The following is a 20,764-nucleotide window of genomic DNA, read 5'->3' on the forward strand; positions in this document are numbered from 1 at the left end:
TTTCCACTCCTGTTTCCATTTCTAATGGCATTCTCCAGTGTCTCCAATTGCTTGGCAGAAAACATAATCTAAGATGCCTCTGTCGTTGTTGATCAATTTATTAAGAAACTACTTCTTCCCCTTTTGCTGTGCATTGATATTTAGCAATGCCGTGGGCTGGGGAGATCAAGATGTAATTTCCCAATATGTAATTATTTTGAACAAATAAGCGAAAATTGAAGATTTCATACGAAGGCCAGTACTGTCACTGTTTTCCAGCAATGCTACTCCTATCCCCCTGGACATGTAATTGGCAACGGCAGATGTGCAGTCAGTGGGGATTAAAGGGCTTACCAAGTTAATATATGGGGAGGATTATGTAGGCTTCCTAGAAAATGTCAAAGGTGTAGACTACAGTAATTAAACAAGTGTGCAAAGGACCACGTTTTGTTTCCCATCGCCAGCTGTCCATCATTCAGAAACTGTTTGTCCAAGTGAGACAGAGAGTTTGTTAATACATAAGCTTCTAAACATTGGTTTTTCTTTTGTCTGAAGGTTTTTTGAAAATAGAAACACAGAAACAGAAAAGATAACTGGGCAACTGCTCCCAATTAATCAGACACCAGGTCCTCTTCAAAACAGCTCTTCTGTCATATAGGATAAGGACTGTAGCCTGCCTTGCTAACTCAAGTATTGCTGAAGTCTTGCACCACCACATTGGTGCAAACACACACTGGGTTGTGTTGTACGTTTCATGCCATTTTCAGAATGGCATGCAACCTACATTCTGAATAGCAACCATCCCATGCAGAAGTAATCACAGGAGCTTGTTTGATACATAATGGGGTGGAGGGGAATTCCAAAGGGTAGATGCCACCATGCTAAAGGCCCATTTCCTACATTGTATATCACAGACTTCCTGGTGCGATGGTCTCTACAGGAGGCCCTCTCTTGCAAATCTGCAACGATCAGATGGATGTATAATGGTTGCAATGGCCTTCTAATGTTGGTTCTTGGGTTTGTTTATAGGAAATATTTCTATACCACCACATTGTTTAACATCAAGGTGGTGTACAACTATTAAGCATACAGCATCCTTAAAAACTATTCAGGTTATCATTAAAGTGGCTGACTAATTAATTGAAGCAGCTGCAAAGGCTTGCCGGCATAAGAAGTTCTTCTAGAGAGGCCCAAAAGTCAAAAGTAAGGATGCCTCTACAGGAAGAGTGTTCCATACCATGGGACCTGTGATGCTAAACGGCTGACTTCTAGTGGAGGCCAGCTGGTCACTGTAACTCTATAATTAGATCTTTGCTCCCATCTCTAAAATGGGTATATTAAGGGTCTGTTTCCAGGTGTGGTTATTGTGAGTGTGAACACGATAGGACGTCGCGAATAAAATATGCTATGTGCATGATAGACAATAATGAAATACAGGCAACTAATGTTTTAGGTGCAATTGTGATCCTGCACGAATTGGGGTTGCCTGTACTTCTGCTGAGCTGATAAGAGTTTGCCTTGATGCAGTTTCCCATAACCCAGAGGAGGAAAAGTTGCAAGCCTGGAACATAACATTTAAGCAACTTTGTATTACTAACATTCATTCTCTGGTTTAGCATGCATGCCCTTTTTGATGTTCCCCAATTCTTTTTGGCTTGCTCTGAAGATGGTGGGCAGGAGAATGGCAGAAGTGTTCGACCTCTTGTGGCCCAAGAGGAGAGAAGAAACGGACCGTCCTTTGTGTCCAGGCAGTGGGATTGGATGAGCAAGCTTTGCCTGTTGAGAAGTGCAAACATCTGCTGAAACCAAAGACTTACCTTTCATGTAACAGAGATGTCCTGTGCCCGTCCGACTGGACAGTAAGCAATTGGACTGAGGTACGTTCACAACACACTGCGGTTGTATGTGTTACATGCTCAGACCTAGGTCTTTTCCTAAAGAGCTCAGAGCAACGTACATACCGTGTTTCTCATATTATAAGACATGTCTTATATTTATTTTTTCCTCAAAAAAACACACTATGGCTTATTTTCAAGGGATGTCTTATTTTTTTCCTCCTCCTGCTGCTGCGGCCGGCATTGCTGCTGTGCCTATCACTATGTCTTATTTTCGGGGTATGGCTTATATTCCTTGAATGCTTAAAAATCCTGCTATGGCTTATTTTATGGGTATGTCTTAAAATATGAGAAACAGGGTATCCCAGTGATGCCTCATTCTTGGCGCAGCTTCAGCAAAAAGAATGCATCATGTGCCTTCAAGACCATTCTCATGGCCTATGAATAGACCTATTTGTCTATTGCCCTTGTAGAGCGGCATGAACAAACAAGCCACAAAGTCTTCCATTAACCATTGTTTCCCATTTCCTCTAAACAGGAAACTGTGGTTACCCTCTCTGGAACAATCCAATATATTACACTGTGTTTTGAAGTTGATTTGATATCTTGGCTTAATCCAAAGCAGCTAGCTGCAGTTTCCCAGTTTGGAGGAAATGGGGAAACTGCTGTTAAACCAGCAAAGTGGGGGGGTGAGTAAAAGGCTTGTTCATTATCGTCACTCATTAAGATGAGATGTGACTTTCCGAACGGACTCACAAAAAGTCTTGGAAGTTGTGGTTAATGGAAGACTTTCTGTTGCCTCCTGCCCTATAGAATAAAAAAAATAAGTAAAATGAGAACTCTGTGGTTATAAGAACCGTTTACTTCCCCTTGACTGTGGAATGTCAGGTTTTGCAGGCTCCCATCATTACAAAAACTTGGTTTGGTTTTGCTGTGGTTAGTTACTAGCAGGTGCATAGCAGGTGTGTTGCTTCTACCCTCAGTCCCTTCAAGCTGTTTCCTCCCGCCCTCCTGCAAAGAATTAACTGAAGGATAAGATTGGATTTTTGTAACAAAAATTCCTCTGTTGCCCATTTCGTATGCCCCATCAACTCCCTCTGCTTTCTGTATAAATGAAAATGTGACGCTACTGTTAATTGAATTAAACATGGGTTTGATTTCAGCTAATTTTGTTGATGAAGCGTAAAGCCTGTATGAATTACTGTACTCTGCTTTCAACAGAGCCGCATCCCGGTTGTCTGTGGGGCAGGTTTGCATATGAAGCGACAGTTTGTGTCTGCTAAAAAGTAGTGCAACTTGCCCCCCCTGCCCCCCCAGCAGCATAGACAAGATAGCAAAATGGACACCGAAGTTCATAGGGGTTGTTGGACAAGTTAAAATCCTGCTTCATTATGCAATGTTTTGTTTTTCAATGTGGCTAATGAAAAGACAGGTATTGGCTTATTCACAAGCTTAGTGCGGTCCACATGTGGAGCTATCTGAGACTGTGGCACTTTTCCCTCTCTTTTTAAATTTCTTTTATTGAAACTTTTCAACATGCAATACAATAAAAGCCAAATTAATCTAAATAAAGGGGGGGGGAGAAAACATATTATAACAAACACACAAGAAAGAAAGACAACACAGAAAAAGCGGAAGAATAAAAAATAACAAAGTCCTCTATCAGAGGTGCATCTTAACGCTTGCCCCCCACAAAAGGTGGTGAACCTTCCCAGCTCTCACGTGGGAGCTTCCCGTTCTTCTCCCAGCCTCCCAGCCTGGGAGATCTTCCTTTCCCTGCTTCTCATGAAGGGTCCTTAATCATCTGTCCATCACCTTCCTGTGTGGAACCTCATTAACTAAGTAGAGGATATCAAAAAAACAGAACAAAATGTGAGTATAGGTAGAGTTAACAGAGGAGGGGGGGGGCTATAAATAATATAAAATAAGAATAAAGATAGAATTAAGGAGGGCTTCCAGTTCTCCATCTACCAATTATGTAAATGTAGAATAGTGGGTAAGAAGGATGAAGACACAGCTCTCAAAACAACCAGCTCTTTATTCTAGCTCTGAGTCCAGACTGAACAGTAGCTTAGCCAACTGGCTTATATAGTACTCAGTAACTTGCAACAGTAACAAACTTCCCCTAGCTACCCAATCCGTGAACAGCACTCTCAATCCTTCATTTGCATGTTGTGGACCTGAGTGAGAACTGCAGCCACAATGAGCAGGGTAAGAACTGCAGCCACGGTGGCCAGAGGGAGTACTGCAGTTAACTTAATACATAACAATAAATAAAGATTATTCTTCAATCCCAGGAATCTTATGTTCCTTCATTCTTCTTTCCACACAAAAAGTCCAAAAGGGCTTTTCAATTGTTACTCTCTCTAAAGGTCAAGCATAGTCTTTCTCCAGTCCAAAACTGTGGCACTTCCTCAAAGGGTTGCAGACACAAGACCAAATACAGCCACTGAACTCTGCTCACGGGTGTCAGGACTGGCTGGGTCTGTGCAAGCATGCAGGTATGCAAGTGTACAAGGTGAGAATTGGGCGAGATATCTGAAGAGATGTTATTTATTTTGCAGTGTACAGTGACCTGTGGTGGAGGTATACGGACTCGTAATGTCACCTGTACCAAGAACAATGGAGAACCATGTGATATTTCAAAGAGGCCCCATTCTAAAGCTCTGTGTGGCCTCCAGCAGTGTCCATACTCCAGAAGATTGCTGATACCTAATTTCAAACTGCACAGTGGAAAGATAATCAGGAGAACTGGAACAGATCCCAGAAAAGGCCCCGGGGTCAACCAGCCAACTACCAAACCAACCCCAAGAATCCTTACAACAACAAGAGCACTTGAGCCCAGAAATATTACTTTGATGCCTACATCCTTAAGCGTTGCAAACTCTTCCCAAAAAGAAAACCTGGATGTAAAAACATTACTAAGTAATTCCAGTGGGTCAAACATTCCTAAAAATTATTCCTACGTATTTAGTGACAGCAGCTTACTGAACAATAGTACTTTCAGGCCTGTTACAAATAATTCAGGTGTTTTGAATTCTACAAATGTGGGGAACATATCCCCCATAAAACCATACAATTCTTCAGATGCTGGCTTTATAAACAGGGACTCCTTTACCACTAATCCCAAGTCTTCAGCTGTAACCCCCAGGGATTTAACGGAAGAATCCAGTACTGTGTCTAACGGTGCAGATGGAGAAACCAAAAATAAAGCCCAGAGCAAATGGCCAACGAGAAGTTCTCCTACTACCATCACTGATGGTAACAGATCAAGCAACTTGCCGACAGATTATCATCCAGACAGTTTTAGACACATTTCTGTTACTCCAGTAGCAGAGGTTGGAATTTCCATGACAACAATAGGTCTCAGAGGCGTTGATGTTCAAATAAATACACCTGCAAATACAACAGCCGATCCTGTCACAGTCCAACCAGCAGTGCTAAACGATACTTCAAGAGACAAGTCTGCAAATAGAGCGAAACCAACATCCTCTGTGGATGAGGCATCTACTTATCCCACTGAAGGTCCATTTCTGCAGGATGCTGACATGCCAAAGACCTGGGATGAAGCTTCCAGGAGAATTTTGTTGAATGACTCTGAGCCAGAACATCCAATGGAGTCCAGGAACTCACCCAATGATGCCTCCTGGTTGGTGGGTAACTGGAGTGAGGTGAGTCTTGAGATTTCATTCTGTTGACTATAGTCACTTCGCTGCCGCCTTTATCATTATTTCAGCTGCAATCCTAATGAAAGCAATTATCTATGCACAGTGTCTATAAACCAGCCTTTAAAGGCAGAGGGCCTTCTCAGTAGTGCCGCCCACCCTGTGGAACGCCCTCCCATCAGATGTCAAGGAAATAAACAACTATCTGACTTTTAGAATATATCTGAAGGCAGCCCTGTTTAGGGAAGTTTTTAATGTTGGATGTTTTATGGTATTTTTAATATTTTGTTGGAAGCCACCCAGAGTGGCTGGGGAAACCCAGCCAAATGGGCAGGGTATAAATAATAAATTATTATTATTATTATTATTATCATCATCATTATCATTTGGGCCTCTGCAGGCCCATTTTAACATTCATTCAAGATGTGGTTGAACTGAGTTGAACTGGTAGAAATGAGAGGAGGCTGTGGTTTCATACAGTAGCAATTAAATCCCGAGGCTAAATGAGTTGCTCTTCTTCAGGTGTCGGGAACCCTTTGCCCTTCTGATGTTGCTGAACTACAACTCCCATGATCCCTAGCTATTGGTCACGCTTGATGGCAGCTATGATCGCTCGCCTGTAATTTTTCTCATATTGACTGTTTTACACCAGCCAGCCAATTCTTTGGCTGCCAGCTTTTAGTTATGTATCTTATTTTGTGGTATGTGCCAGAAGCAGGTGGGTGCGTGTGTGTGCAATGAAATGAGCTTCCTTTCCCATTTACTCTCTGCTTTCCTGGGCTGCAGATGAAGTGCTAGATATGCACCTCAGCAATGCGATTAAAAAAATCAAGTCTCAAAAGCCCTTTATTTCTGTTTTGTTTCTGCAGTGCTCCACCACATGTGGCATGGGGGCTTTTTGGAGAGTGGTGGAATGCAGCACCAAGAATGAATCCGATTGCCGGCACATGAGAAAGCCTGATCCGGCAAGGAGGTGTTACCTCCGCCCATGTGCCCAGTGGAAAGCAGAGGACTGGAGCAAAGTAATGGCGCTTTGGAAAAGAGTCTTTCCAATTTCCAGGGTCTTTAGAAATTATCATGATGTTAGCTCTCTGGCTTTTAGAACTGGAAGGGGCTTCAAGGTGGCAAACTCTCCAACTCTGATTCAGAGAACCAAAATTGCTGAAAAGTGCCTGGTTGTGTGGTGCTCTTTCCTAAAAGCATTACCAAAAACCAGCAAGTAATTTGTGCAAATCCATATTGCAGCCTTGCTTTAGCCCAGACAAATCCCAGCATTTCAGGGCCAATGTGATTGATGCTTATATCATTAAGGAAGAAAGTGGAAAGGGAGGCTTAATCAAAAAAGATTGTATGTCAGGATCATGAATCCAATTCCACAGGTAATTTTGATACAGATGCTTTTCTGTAACAGCAACTGCCATCATACCAATTGGACTCACATTTCTTACGAGCCAAAAAAAATTATATAAAAAAATACCATTTTCTTGATTATTCAAAATGCAGCTGTTTTTCTCATCATAAAATATTGCTTATTATTATTATTCCAGGAAGCTGGTCAAAGGCACTATCTGATTATGACAAGCCTGGAGTATTAAGTGTGGAAACTTAGGTAGTCTACTTGCTGAGGCAGGATCGTGTTGTTGAAAGAACTGAAAAGTTTCCCTTCCTTGGTCCCTGATCTAAGTTTTGGGCCCAGTATTATTTTTTCCTTTTTCAGTCTCACACAGGTGGGGGCTGGATAAAAATCCAACAGGGAGGGAGATATTGCCCAAAACATTTTTTTTAGAGGAAGTTGCCTTTCATATGAAATAATAAAACAATGAACAGGGTGGTGATACAATGACTACTGCAGTCGTAGTCTATTGCATCTGCAATTGTTTAAAATAAAACCTATTGGGGAAAGAAACTACTTTTGCCGTTTTTATGTCTTTAAAGACTTGTATTGTGCAAAGTATTTACAGTGCAGGGATAGCTTAAAACATGACCTCTCAGTCCAAACCAGAATCTGGCAATGGCGTACGTCTGTTCCTACACCAGCAAAGTAGTCGGGGCACCCCAAAATGCCTCCCCCTTGACCTGCATCTCGGTGCTCTCCTTAACTCTTGCGCCGGAAGGAGCGATGCCTTCTCAGCCTCCTCCTGGTCAAAGCAGTGTAATGGCTCTCCAACATCCTGAAGCCCTTGCCTACATCTCTCCTCCCCTGAGCGTTCCCATCTTTCCGCACTCTGGCTGCTCTCTCCCTCCAAGTCTCTCCCTTCCCCCCTGGCTGTTTCAGACCCACTGCTGCTCCCTGTACTCGGCAAGGTGGACGTCAGGATGATGGGGGCTGGCTCCCTGTAGGGAGTCACCCTTATAGGAGTCAAGTATAAAATCAACAGAAATAGCCTCTATGGATCTAAAACTAAGACTTATTCAACAGAAAATAATATTCAGAGTCCACTGGACTCCAGCAAAACTATACCAGAAGTAAATAACAAGTGCAGGCAACCGCTGGAGATGTGGGAATAAAAATGCGAACTTAGTACGTATGTTGATTAACTGCCCGATGATAAGATCATTTTGGTGCGAGGTGAGGATATTTATAGCAAGAGTAATAAAAAGAAATTGTAATTTAGGGGAACTGAATTTAATTCTAAATTATATTCCGGAAACGTGGGAGATTTCAAGGGGTCAAAAAAAATGGATGTACCATGCTATATTAGAAGCAAAAAAACTTGTTTTGATGAATTGGAAGAGCCGCAAAAAGATTCCATTGAGCACATGGATTGATAATATGGACAGATTAGCTACATACGAACGAATTGCATGTTGACGCAAAATAAGAAGACCATCTCCTTCTTGTCCTTTTTCCTGCAGTGCTCCTCCAGCTGCGGAGGTGGTTTCAAGACCCGCAGTGTCCTTTGCCTCGATGTTCGTAGCAACCGAACCCTGAGGCCGTTTCACTGCCAGTTTGCAGGACACAAGCCACAGCTAAACGTGAGCTGTAACGCAGAGCCCTGCTACAAGTGGCGGATGGAGCCCTGGAAAGAGGTACGTTGCCTCTACGGCAAGCTATTAGGTTGAGTTGTTAACTGCTAATTAGGGCCACCACCTTGCCGACAAAGATCCATATAGTTAAAGCTATGGTTTTCCCAGTAGTGATGTATGGAAGTGAGAGCTGGACCATAAAGAAGGCTGATCGTTGAAGAATTGATGCTTTTGAATTATGGTGCTGGAGGAGACTCTTGAGAGTCCCATGGACTGAAAGAGAGTCCCATGGACTGAAAGAAGATCAAACCTATCCATTCCATGCTCACTGGAAGGACAGATCCTGAAGCTGAGGCTCCAATACTTTGGCCACCTCATGAGAAGGGAAGACTCCCTGGAAAAGACCCTGATGTTGGGACAGAATTAGGGCACAAGGAGAAGGGGGTGACAAAGGATGAGATGGTTGGACAGTGTTCTCGACCCTACTAACATGAGTTTGACCAAACTGCGGGAGGCAGTGGAAGACAGGAGTGCCTGGCGTGGTCTGGTCCATGGGGTCACGAAGAGTCGGACATGACTAAAGAGAAGAAGGGAAGTCATTGATATTTTAAGGTTGTATAACTGCCACTGGCCCCATCTGATAGATGATATTTTTGTCTTAAAACAGTATATCTGTAAAACTCATCTTCCTCATCTTTCAGTTGGTCCAGAGTCCAACACTTGCTTCCATCCAGTTTTTCCATATTACCATCCTTTCAGTAATTTTTAATATAGGATTTCCCTAGAAGGTGAGTTTGGCATGCGAGTATGGGTCAAATTTATTTTTATTAGACAATATGTTACATATCTTTCTAACTGACTTAATTGTTTATAGAGCATAGCTGTCAACTTTCCCCCTTTTTTAAGAATAGGATTCCTCGTGAGAAAAGGGAAAAGTTGACAGCTATGTTATAGAGACACCTAAGATTTCAAGTATTTTGATCCTAGTATTGTCCAGCCCATCCAAGGTGCTATATATGCATATTCTAAGGTGCACACATCAGAAAATTATTACCAACAGTGAGTTTCCAGTATTTAATATATGACAGTAAATAAGCATAAAGAAGGCTGATCGCCGAAGAATTGATGCTTTTGAATTATGGTGCTGGAGGAGACTCCCATGGACTGCAAGAAGATCAAACCTATCCATTCTGAAGGAAATAAGCCCTGAGTGCTCACTGGAAGGCAGATCCTGAAGCTGAGGCTCCAATACTTTGGCCACCTCATGAGAAAGGAAGACTCCCTGGAAAAGACCCTGATGTTGGGAAAGATGGAGGGCACAAGGCATGGGCGTACCCAGGATCAAAACTAGGGGGGGGGCAAGGGGAGGGGCCAAGGCACGGAAGGGGAGGGGCCACAAAGTGGGCGGGAACGGCGAACTCGCGCTCCGCGGGGCTGTGCCCCTCCCTAGAAGCAGGGCTGGTGGGCGGAGGCGGAGCCCAGCCCAGCGGAACGCGAGTTCAGCGTTCCCGCCCGCCGCGCTGCGCTCTCTGGTTCCCCGCCGCGCTTGGCCTTGCCAGAGGTCGCGACGGGGAGCTGGAGGGAGGGCGCAGCGCGGCGGGCGGGAACAGCGAACTCGCGCTCCGCCGGGCTGTGCCCCTCCCTAGAAGCAGGGCTGGTGGGCGGAGGCGGAGCCCAGCCCAGCGGAGCGCGAGTTCGGCGTTCCCGCCCACTGCGCCGCGCTCCCTGGTTCCCCGCCGCGCTTGGCCTTGCCTGAGGGCGCGGCGGGGAGCTGGAGGGAGGGTGCGGCGCGGCGCGGCGGGAATGGCGAACTCGCGCTCCGCCGGGCTGTGCTCCGCCTCTGCCCACCAGCCCTGCTTCTAGAGTAGGGCAGCTGCCCTAACTTGCCCCGTGGTGGGTACGCCCTTGGCACAAGGAGAAGGGGACGACAGAGGATGAGATGGTTGGACAGTGTTCTTGAAGCCACCAACATGAGTCTGACCAAACTACGGGAGGCAGTGGAAGACAGGAGTGCCTGGCGTGCTCTGGTCCATGGGGTCACGAAGAGTCGGACACAACTAAATAACTAAACAACAACAAATAAGCATAATGATATAGTTCCAAGTTTGGAATTCCAAAACCGCCTTCTTTAATTTGTAACTGCATTCTCAGCAAGGATATTCTCGGTGTTGTTGAGCCCCAAAGGCATTTCCTAAGCAGGGAGTTTATCTTTTGGAAATCTTAATGATGTACACTGCCTGGGGATCTTTTGATAAATATAAATTGCACAAATAAAATAATAATGGTGCATTCATTGTTGCAACCTCCCCTGGGACCTCATGGTAAAATAACAACCACAACAGTAATGCAAAATGTCTTCCAGTGTTCTGTTTCATGCGGAGGAGGCATTCAGCAAAGAGGGGTGAAGTGTGTCAACGTGGAAGACAGCACCGTTCATACCCAGAGCCTCTGTGAGCAGAAGTCCAAGCCTGCAGGTTCTCGGAAATGCAACCTGCGAGAATGCCTTGGTAGCAGAGGTGGGTGTCTCTCAACAGCAACAAATAGAAAGGATCTGCCTTCCTTCAGAAATCAGTGTGGAGCACACAAGCAGCTGCTGTTTCATTTGCGCAGTCCCTGTTTAGCTGACAAATATCTTGAGGACTGCATCGTAAGACCTGGGTCATCACCGCTGAACAATAGCTAGGCGCACGTCGACCGTATATCAGTTTCAGTTCCCAAGAGAGGTTCAGGAGGGCGCAGAAGGGCTGTCCCCTTGTCTCTGGACCGAAACTGATTTGAAATTTAAATGCCTGCCATTGCTCTATTGTGGCACTGACACAGGTCTTAGGGTTATGCTACAGACTAATGGGGAATAATAATTAGAGCTGCGGAATTATGGTGTTCTTACTGAAAACGGGGGGTGGTGGACACAGAAATCACTTTTTGCTGTAACTTCAAAGATGCTCCTGAATCCGGCTATTAAGGGGCTGGAGCAATGCAGACATGATTAGGCTAGCAAGCATGATCATCACAGTTCATGGACCAAAGCATGAACCAAATCTGATTCTTCAGATGCATGGCTTGCTGGCTAAAGAACTGCAGGCATGAATCAGGTATTCATTGGCACATTTGACTGGGTGGAAATGCTATCTGTCTGCAGCCCAGTGCTTTCAGTGGATGCATGTATAACATGACTCTGAATCTTCTATCCACCATCTGATACAACTAGTCAGACAGGAATGCAAGTCTTCTAGGACAAGCATGCCTTAGTTGAGTGGCAGAGCACATGTTCTTTATGAGAAGGTCCTTGGTTCAATCCCTGTTTTCTTCCGGTGGGGCTGAGAAAGACTCCTAGCTGAAACCTTGGAGTCACTGCCTGGCAGTTTAGACCAGGTTACAGGTAGGTAGCCGTGTTGGTCTGACGTAGTCAAATAAAAAATAAAAAAAATCCTTCCAGTGGCACCTTAGAGACCAACTAGGTTTGTGCATGCACAAAGCTCATACCAATGACAAACTTAGTTGGCCTCTAAGGTGCTACTGGAAGGAATTTTTTTAGTTTAGACCAGGATTTCCCAAACTGGGGTCCCTGGCTGTTGTTGGACTACAACTCCCATCATCCCTAGCTAGCAGGACCAGTGGCCAGGGATGGTGGGAATTGTAGTCCAAAAACAACTGGAGAGCCAAGTTTGGGAAACCCTGGTTTAGATAAGGCTAGAGCAGGCATCCCCATGTTTTGGCCTACAACTCCCATGATCCCTAGCTAACAGGACCAGTGGTTGGGGCAGATGGGAATTGAAGTCCCAAACATCTGGAGGGCCGAAGTTTGGGGATGCCTGGGCTAGAGGTAGAGGTAGGCTCAATGAGAGACAGCTTCCTAGAGCTGGATCAGGGCAAACATGCAGAAGAGAAGTCAAGAAAAACTCTGCAATGACTTTCTGGAAAATATTGCTCATTTTTGTATAGACATATGGTATGCATGAATGCTCAGATAATGCTGGTATATGCCCCATACTTATTGTATTTTTAGATATGTGGGATATATGTAAGACCATATGTTGATCTCCCTCATTTTTCTACATCTGATGAGTAAGGCTCTTGCTTCTTTTTCCTTATGCAATGCCTTACAATGTAAACTACAAAAAGAAGCACGCTTGGTTTTATGGTACTGTGCATATAATTGTGTCACAATTCTGTGGGGGTAGGGTGCTTCATTGTTGTTTTCTGTAGAACACATGTGCACATTGGTAAAACACCACACAAAAAGAATATTGATGCTGTCATTCATACAGTTGCATCAAGATTACCTTTTTGCATTGTTCTAGCAAAGCACACAGGTGCCTAAGTAGCACAGAGGGAGGATGCAAACACACTGCAAAAGCTGAATAGCTGTAGCAAACTCTGCAGTTCCAGTTCTGGTAGATGATTACACAAATTATCCTAGTTCAGGCTTCCTCAAACAACCCTCCAGATGATTTGAGACTACAATTCCCATCATCCCTGACCACTGATCCTGCTAGCTAGGGATCATGGGAGTTGTAGGCCAAAAACATCTGGAGGGCTGAGTTCGAGGAAGCCTGTAATTAAACCAGAATTCAGGGAGACTGGCAGAGTGAACCATAGAACCAAGAAGGAAATGATATGTGAGAAATCATCTCATCTATAATAAAAAATAAAAGATATGCAGGATGTTGAATTCTTCCACCATTACACTATTTCATGTTTATTTCTTGTGTGGACTCTATGAACTTGACTATGTGAACATATGAAGCTGTCTTACACTCAGGACACAGTCCATTTTGAAGCTCAGTGTCTGAGCATCCTCCCATCCCCTCCAGAGCTCTCCCCACAAAAATCCACTCTTTAAAGCTGAATTGGAGCAAACAGCAATCCACTGAAAACCTGAATTGACATTCTTTCCGATTGAGCTGTAAAGAGCAGGTTGCCGTAGGGAAAGCTCGGGGGCAAACACACACACACACACACACACAGCGCTTGGACACAGAGCTTTAAAGTGCAGACCTATGCCTGGAAAGAGAGGGGCAAAAGGTAAATGTGACTAAGGCCTTTGTCAGACTGTTGGTCCATCTATCTCCGTATCCTCTGAATACTGAATAACAGCCACTCTCCAGGGTGACAATAGCCTTTGCCAGCCTTACCTGGAGATGCTGGGGATTGAACTTGGGACGTTCTGTGTGCAAAACAGATGCTCTACCACTGAGCTACAGCCCTGACCCACCCAATCACTATAGTCGGTGACTAAAACATTGGTCAGGGCAGGGATGTGGAGCCTGCAGCTCTCCAAATAATGTTGGACGACAGATCCCATCATCTCTAACTGTTGGCATGCTAGCTAGAGCTGATGGGACTCCGATAACGTCTAGAGAGGTTTGGAGGGTGGCAACACGAGAACGGGCCTTCTCCGCAGTGGCTCCCCATCTGTGGAATGATCTCCCCATAGAAGTTCTCCTGGCGCCTTCATTATACACCTTTATGTGCCAGACAAAACATTCCTCTTTAACCAGGCCTTTGGTTGATCTGATTTACATCCTATGCCCTTTTAAAATGTGTTTTTTTGGGGGGGTATTGGATTGCTGTTTTTCTTTTTATTAGGTATTTTGTGGTTTTATATCTTGATTTTATTCTGTGAACCACCCTGTATAGGGCAGTATATAAATTCAATAAAAAATAAAAATAATAGAGTGCCACAAGTTCACCACCAGTGGTTTCGGTGACCCTAAACACACTTCCTAGGATGAGAAGCACCAGTGAACTTTATGAGACTTACTTCCAAGTAAGCAAACATATGGTTATGCTGTCTATTTCTTTCCTTCTGCCTCTCTCTGGTGTCCTATAGTGTTGTGCTAACTCTGTAGGCACCAAAAGCTACTGCTGTTTCCTTTTATGAATGTGTGTCGGTGTGTTTCTTCACTACAGGTTTGCCTTGCGGCAAGGACAGGCTGTCAGCGAATTTCTGCGAGAGAGTGAGGGATCTTGGGAAATGTTCCATGCCATCGGTGAGGAATCAGTGCTGCGCCACTTGCAAGATACCCGGGGATGCTAACACAACAGGACCTCAAAAAGCGACCCATGCCTGAAACTGCATGACTGAGAACTAGGACTGCTAAATCAGAATGTGAAATGGAAGAACGTGATCCAGCAGGGGGTAGGGAAGCTATAGCATCCCAGAGGCCGCTGGGCACCAGCCCCAGCCAGCATGGGCAAAGCTCAGGACTGATGGGAGTTGTAGTCTAAAGCCGAAAAGCCAAAGCCTAGTGGGGTGGAGCTGCAATGCTAGCCTCCCAGCAGTGGTGGCGCTGTGGCTTACCAAGTGGGAGAGGGACATGGCAGCAAAGAGGGCAGGGCTGTGCAGGTCACCAGGATGCTAGCCCTGCAGCTCTGCCTCAACAGATAAGCCACAACTGCCTGATGGGCCACAGCTTCCCCACTACTGCTAGAGAGCTACACTGCCACTCCCGCCATGGAACCACAGAACTATAATGCAGTGGATTCGAACCGTCTCCAAATCCAAAGATCGCCTGTAGCCGTTGTCCTGATTTGCAACATCAGATTCACTTATTGTACTGCCTGAGTGCTTCTCACCTTCCCTCTTTCCGGCCTCCTTCCCTCTGCTTTTCCACCTCTCTTTAAAAAACAAACAAACCAAAAAATGCTTTTGGTGCCATGCCGGAAGTGCCCCAAGATACTAAAGAGTTGTCATCATCACAGTACACCTATGAACCTAGTTATTTTCCATAAATTGCCCCCTTGTTAATTTTGGAGTTCCATGTGGGGAGATTAAGCCTCAAAGGGAAGTTTGAAAAATAAAGGCATCAAAACAAACCTACCTTACCTGGAGATCATTGGAAATCCTGTCCAGGGCGAGGTTTGTCATGTTCTTATAACCTGTACAGCAGCTTAATTGACACATATACCTCTAAGGGACTTGAGCAATTTTTGTTTTGGTCTTTAAATATGGTGCTGTTATACCACCACGGTGCTAAAACTTGCATGGTGCCTAAAAACTTCTGTAGAATGGGCTGACAGATGTATTTCTAAATCTACACCTGCTCTGGAAATTATCCTTTGGGCCAGGCGTTGCCGTGCAATGCCTGCCATATTGCTTTTTCGAGAGTTACGTGATGTATTTTTCTAAAGCAGCTTCAGTTTGTAAAATACAGAATGTTTTATAACCCCTCATGAGAATAAAAAAGTATATCTGCTTCTTTGATGCTGGAAAGAGCTGTAATTGGGTTTCTGCATGAAAGGGCATCTGTGTGCGTGAGACCGAGGTTTGATGTGCTCAAACAAGATGCAGATAGATGGCCTCTTAGAATGACACTGTCGCCTGAAGGCTGTTGTGTGCAGAAAGTGGCATGGATGCCAGCCGGTGGAGTTGAGCCCTTGTGCATTCTTGAGTTGAGAAGACCCCATTCCCTAAAGCTATCTAGTAAGGTGGTACACAAATCTGTATAATAATATTTCACATTTATGTAGTGTCCTGTCCTCCAGGAATCGAGTGGCAGATAGCGAGGCTTTTCCCATTCATTTTTAATGAGAGAAAACTTTGGTATGTTAGCACCTTGAGGCACTTTGGACAATACACATAGCTAAGCTTTGGTTCTTTGCTGCACAATGCAAGTTCTTCCACTACCTTGAATGCCAAGCTATGTGTGGTGTAGTGGTTAAGAGCGGTAGACTCCTAACCTGGGGAACCGGGTTCACTTCCCTGCTCCTCCACATGCAGCTGCTGGGTGACCTTGGGCTAGTCACACTTCTCTGAAGTCTCTCAGCCCCACCTACCTCACAGGGTGTCTGTTGTGGGAGAAGAGGGGAAAGGAGAACGTTAGCCTCTTTGAGACTCCTTCGGGTAGTGATAAAGTGGGATATCAAATCCAAATCCAAACTCTAATTTTAGGAAAGTCAAACTGACCTTGACCATGTGCCTCTCTGTCTCTCTCAGCCTTAAATACCAAGGGGGCTAAGGGAGGGGCGTTCTCTCTGAAGCTCTCTAACCTTACCGATTGCTGTCCCTTCTGCTGCCTGTGTGGATCAAGGGGATGCACCTCTGATAATTGCCCTCCCCCCCCCCCGCCGTGGGGTGCTCAACTCTCTTTTCCTCTGAGTACACAGAGAATCTCTCACGCTTCCTCCTCCTTGGAAGGAGCTGGTGGGACTGGTAGGATGAGAGGGGGCGGACCTGCTGGGGTGAAGGCATGGACAGGGAATCGACAGGTACCTGCCTCTCCCTTTCCCCATCACTAGCTGCTGTTTCTCTTCCCCTTGGCAACAGGCCCCCCACAACCTGAGATCCCTGAGTTGCGACGGGTTGGACTAACACAAGGGTTCAAAGCATGTGTTACCTAGCTGCAGGGCCGGCTCTAGGTAGAGTCCCGGTGGGGGGCGCCAGGGCGCCGGGCCAGTAGGCGGAAGCCATGCTGCGCCCTGCGAGGGCGGGGGCGCCGGAGCAATCCCCGCCCCTCAGCGGAGGGTGCGCGACCTGCTCGAGACTGCCCTGCCTAGCTGCCAAGAACCCTGTAAGGTAAGCTAATGTTTGTTTTTTAAAGGAGTCACAACAAAATACAGTCACACAAAAAAAAAACAAAGATGATTTTTAAAAGAGACAGCTGTACAGTTGTCCAAAGTGTTCCTCAGTGAGTGCCTAACAAATTCAAACTTCTCCTCCTGGCACCATCCTCTTTTAGCATGTACAAAGCTTTTCCTGTCTAGTGTAGAACTGGAAGCATTTCCAACAATGCTACCTTGGAAGTCCTGGCTTTCAGCATCCTACCGAGCAACCTAAAATTGTCCTCCAGGACCCCACAGCCACATTTCCCCATGTCATTGGTGTTCACATGCACCATGAGCGCCGACCAGCACCATCTACCAGGCTGTGTGCCATTCTAAGACTTCATGTGCATTGAACGCTTCAAGGAGTTTCAAAGCGCTTCTGCTATTTTTATTGCTCACAGAATCGACAGCATCACTCGGACTCTCCGGCCTGCTGCGTTTGCCTGGAGTGAACTTCTTCACCAGGCTGAACAAAAAAGGAACAACTGGTGTTTCTCGAAATGGTATATTGTTTAGGTGCAGCTGGCAATGTTAACTGTTATTATTATTATCCGCCCTTGCTTTCCAGTTGAGGATTGCTCATTCTCTCCCCTTGCAAAGTGCAAGGCTAGGACAAATCTGTCTATTCAAAGAGGATGTTTTGCTCAAGCAAGCATCCCACTGGGGTGGGATCATCATCTTTCCTTATGGGCAAATGACATGTTACATTGCACTTGCAGACCTGATGCCCTATGGCACCTTTTCCTGCTGGAGGAAAGGTGTTTTGGAAGGGGAGGGGGGACTTAACCCTTCCCTTGCCGGCCTGTTTCATCTGATTCCCAAAGTTGTTTAACTCTTCACATGAATCCCTCTTCACATGGAATTCTGGATATTGTAGCTCTGGGAGGGGAAGGGGGGGTCTCCTAGCAACTCTCAGGACCCTTAACAAACTACAGCACCCAGAGTTCTTTGGGGGAAGCCATGGCTCTTTAAAGTGGCATCGTGGAGCTTTAAATGTAGGGTGTGAATGTGGCCTGTATTTTTATTTAAAAGCAGTAACAACAACAACACCTTCACCTAGTCAGGCTCAACCCCCCCCCCCCCCAATTCTATGCTCCAGGAATCATCTCTAAACACCCACCCACCTCCACTTCTCGTAAGGAAATGTTTCTAAATTACTGCAATCACTCTACTGAATCAGAATTGTAGAGTCGGGAGGGAACGTGAGGGTCATCTAGTACAGCCCCCTGCAATGCGGGAATCTTTTACCCAACAGGGGGCTCGAATCCATAACCCTGAGATTAATAATCTCATGCAGCAGGGTGGCATCTTGCCCTTTGCTTCAGACAGTGGTGTGTCTTGGCTCAGCCTTGATAATTGAGAACAAAATATCCATGTGGGTGGAAACGAGTTCATCTGTAAATTATAGCACAAAGGAAAGGCTAGGTGATCTTTCCCTGTGCAGATAGTTCTCGGGTCAGGAGGAACTAACTATATACACAAGGTGAGCTCACCTAGTAATTGCAATTGACAAAGGAACTGAAGCGAGAATTTCCTGCAGAGGTGAATGTGAGGGGGGAAGCTGATGTGGGTCTGGAGGCAGAGGAATGAGCAGAGCACCCTGTCAACTGTACTTAAATAAAGCTGCTCATTTTTTAGTGTACCTGAAGCGCCTGGAGTCTGTTTCTAGGAAAGGCAGATCTGCTGGGCTCACACACACACCCTGGCTGCTGGAGAGGGACATCCTCTCATGGCCAAATTTGCTTCTTTTATTACAAGTGTTCTGTATACTGTGGTTGTTTTTTGTAATGGAATCGAGATTGAGATATACTGAGACCACCCCTTGGTTTTAACACACATGGGCTTGGGCTTGAGCTGGACACAAGCAAGGACACACAGTAATTTTTGTTGTTGTTGTTGTTGTCACCCAGCTGGCTGGGTTGCCCCAGTCTCTCTGGGCAACTTCCAACACATATAAAAACACAACGAAACATCAAACATTAAAAACGTCCCGATACAGATCTACTTTCAGATGTCTTCTAAAAGTTGTAGTTACTTATCTCCTTGACATCTGACATCCACAGGGTGGGCGCCACTACCGAGAAGGCCCCCTGCCTGGTTACTTGTAACTTCACTTGGGAACTGCCAGAAGCTGCTATGGGAAGCCCATTATACCAGTAACATAAGGGTTCTATTTGCTTGCAATCAGTTAAGCCTTTTGCTTGCAATCAGTTGTTTCCCTCTCCATTTTTTCCCCTGACGGAATTGTGCCGCCATCTGTTGGCCAGAAAAATAAGCGAAGGGGCAAGCCAGGTTTAAGATCTCCTACCGGTAGAACACACAGGAACACACAGCCCCAACACCATTGGATGCATGTTTTCTCTCCTCAACTCTCGTGGAATCTAGTCCAGCACCTGTTTAGGGAAGTTTTTAATGTTTGATGCTGTATTGTTTTTAATACTCTGTTGGAAGCCGCCCAGAGTGGCTGGGGAAACCCAGCCAGATGGGCAGGGTATTATTATCAGAACGCAAATGGTATGAAGCAAAAAGGTACTATCTTTCCTTCCGGCACCTGTATTTCATAAGCAGGAGCCAGGTGGGTGAGCTGCAGTTTGATTTAGGAGTCATTGCCATGCAGCACACAGCTGAATGACCTTGAAGGCAGCCCCAAAGGTACCAAAACTTTCAAATGAGATGCAGATGCCTCATATATCAAAGGCAGTTGTCAGCTGGCTCACTTAAATGAAAACTGCAGATTAATGCTGTGTTAGGCGAGGTACTGAAATTGTGTCTACATCTAAAGACACCTACCCATCCCAAGGAATGTGTTGACAACAACTGGTTTTCTTTTTCTTCTCCTCTTCAATCTTATCAACATTTCTCAGGGAAGAATGCCAAGTCATCTGGCTGTCCATCCACAACCCCTCAAATGCAGAAAATGGATTTTTCCTGGCGTGCTCCAGTCGCTCGAGTTATCTGCCTTAGTAGACTACACAAGTCTACTAGCACATGGTTTTGTGAAGCGCCTGCATATTCATATTCTCTAAGAAGCCTTAGTCCTGGTTCTGTAATGAGGACAAAACAGGTCTACCTTACAAAGGTTAAAGGTAAAGGGACCCCTGACCATTAGGTCCAGTCGTGACCGACTCTGGGGTTGCGCGCTCATCTCACATTATTGGCCGAGGGAGCCGGCGTACAGCTTCCAGATCATGTGGCCAGCATGACAAAGCCACTTCTGGCAAACCAGAGCAGCACATGGAAACGCCGTTTACCTTCCCGCTGTAGCGGTTCCTATTTATCTACTTGCATTTTGACGTGCTTTCGAACTGCTAGGTTGGCAGGAGCTGGGACCAAGCAATGGGAGCTCACCCCGTCACAGGGATTCGAACTGCCGACCTTCTGATCAGCAAGCCCTAGGCTCAGTGGTTTAACCACAGCGCCACCCTTACAAAGGTTAGCATATGTGAAAAAACATGCTTTGGATACCACGTAAACAGGAATCACAACTACTGATTGTATTTATTACAACATCCCTTCTACCAGTTCAGTTGCAAGTGAATGAGACAAAAGACCACATTTTTAAGCTCCCTCACTGAAACATTTTGTTTCGGAAAAGCCCACTGGTTCTGCTGAGATTGTGCAGCAGGGCTGTAACTCAGGGGTAAACTGCTTTGTAGCTTGTACTACAATATAGCAGCGTTTCTCAACCGCTGTTCCCCGGCACACTACTGTGCTGCGGGACGCTGGCTGGTGTGCCGGGACGTGAGAAGGGCGATTTTGCAGCATCATGGT

General features: G+C 45.5%; 1 protein-coding gene across 1 annotated transcript in view; it reads left to right on the forward strand.

Moving 5' to 3' along the window:
• Positions 1-15,640, forward strand: part of ADAMTS12 (ADAM metallopeptidase with thrombospondin type 1 motif 12) — a 118,509-nt gene extending 102,869 nt beyond the window's left edge. The window contains exons 18-23 of the mRNA XM_035100561.2: positions 1,646-1,856; positions 4,379-5,485; positions 6,349-6,501; positions 8,336-8,509; positions 10,809-10,962; positions 14,360-15,640. Coding sequence (XP_034956452.2) covers positions 1,646-1,856; positions 4,379-5,485; positions 6,349-6,501; positions 8,336-8,509; positions 10,809-10,962; positions 14,360-14,520 — 1,960 coding nt within the window. The 3' untranslated portion in view covers positions 14,521-15,640. The remainder of the gene's footprint in view (positions 1-1,645; positions 1,857-4,378; positions 5,486-6,348; positions 6,502-8,335; positions 8,510-10,808; positions 10,963-14,359) is intronic.
• Positions 15,641-20,764: the final 5,124 nt, after the last annotated feature.

Source organism: Zootoca vivipara, chromosome 11 (assembly GCF_963506605.1).
Source record: "Zootoca vivipara chromosome 11, rZooViv1.1, whole genome shotgun sequence".
Taxonomy (NCBI): Eukaryota; Metazoa; Chordata; class Lepidosauria; order Squamata; family Lacertidae; genus Zootoca; species Zootoca vivipara.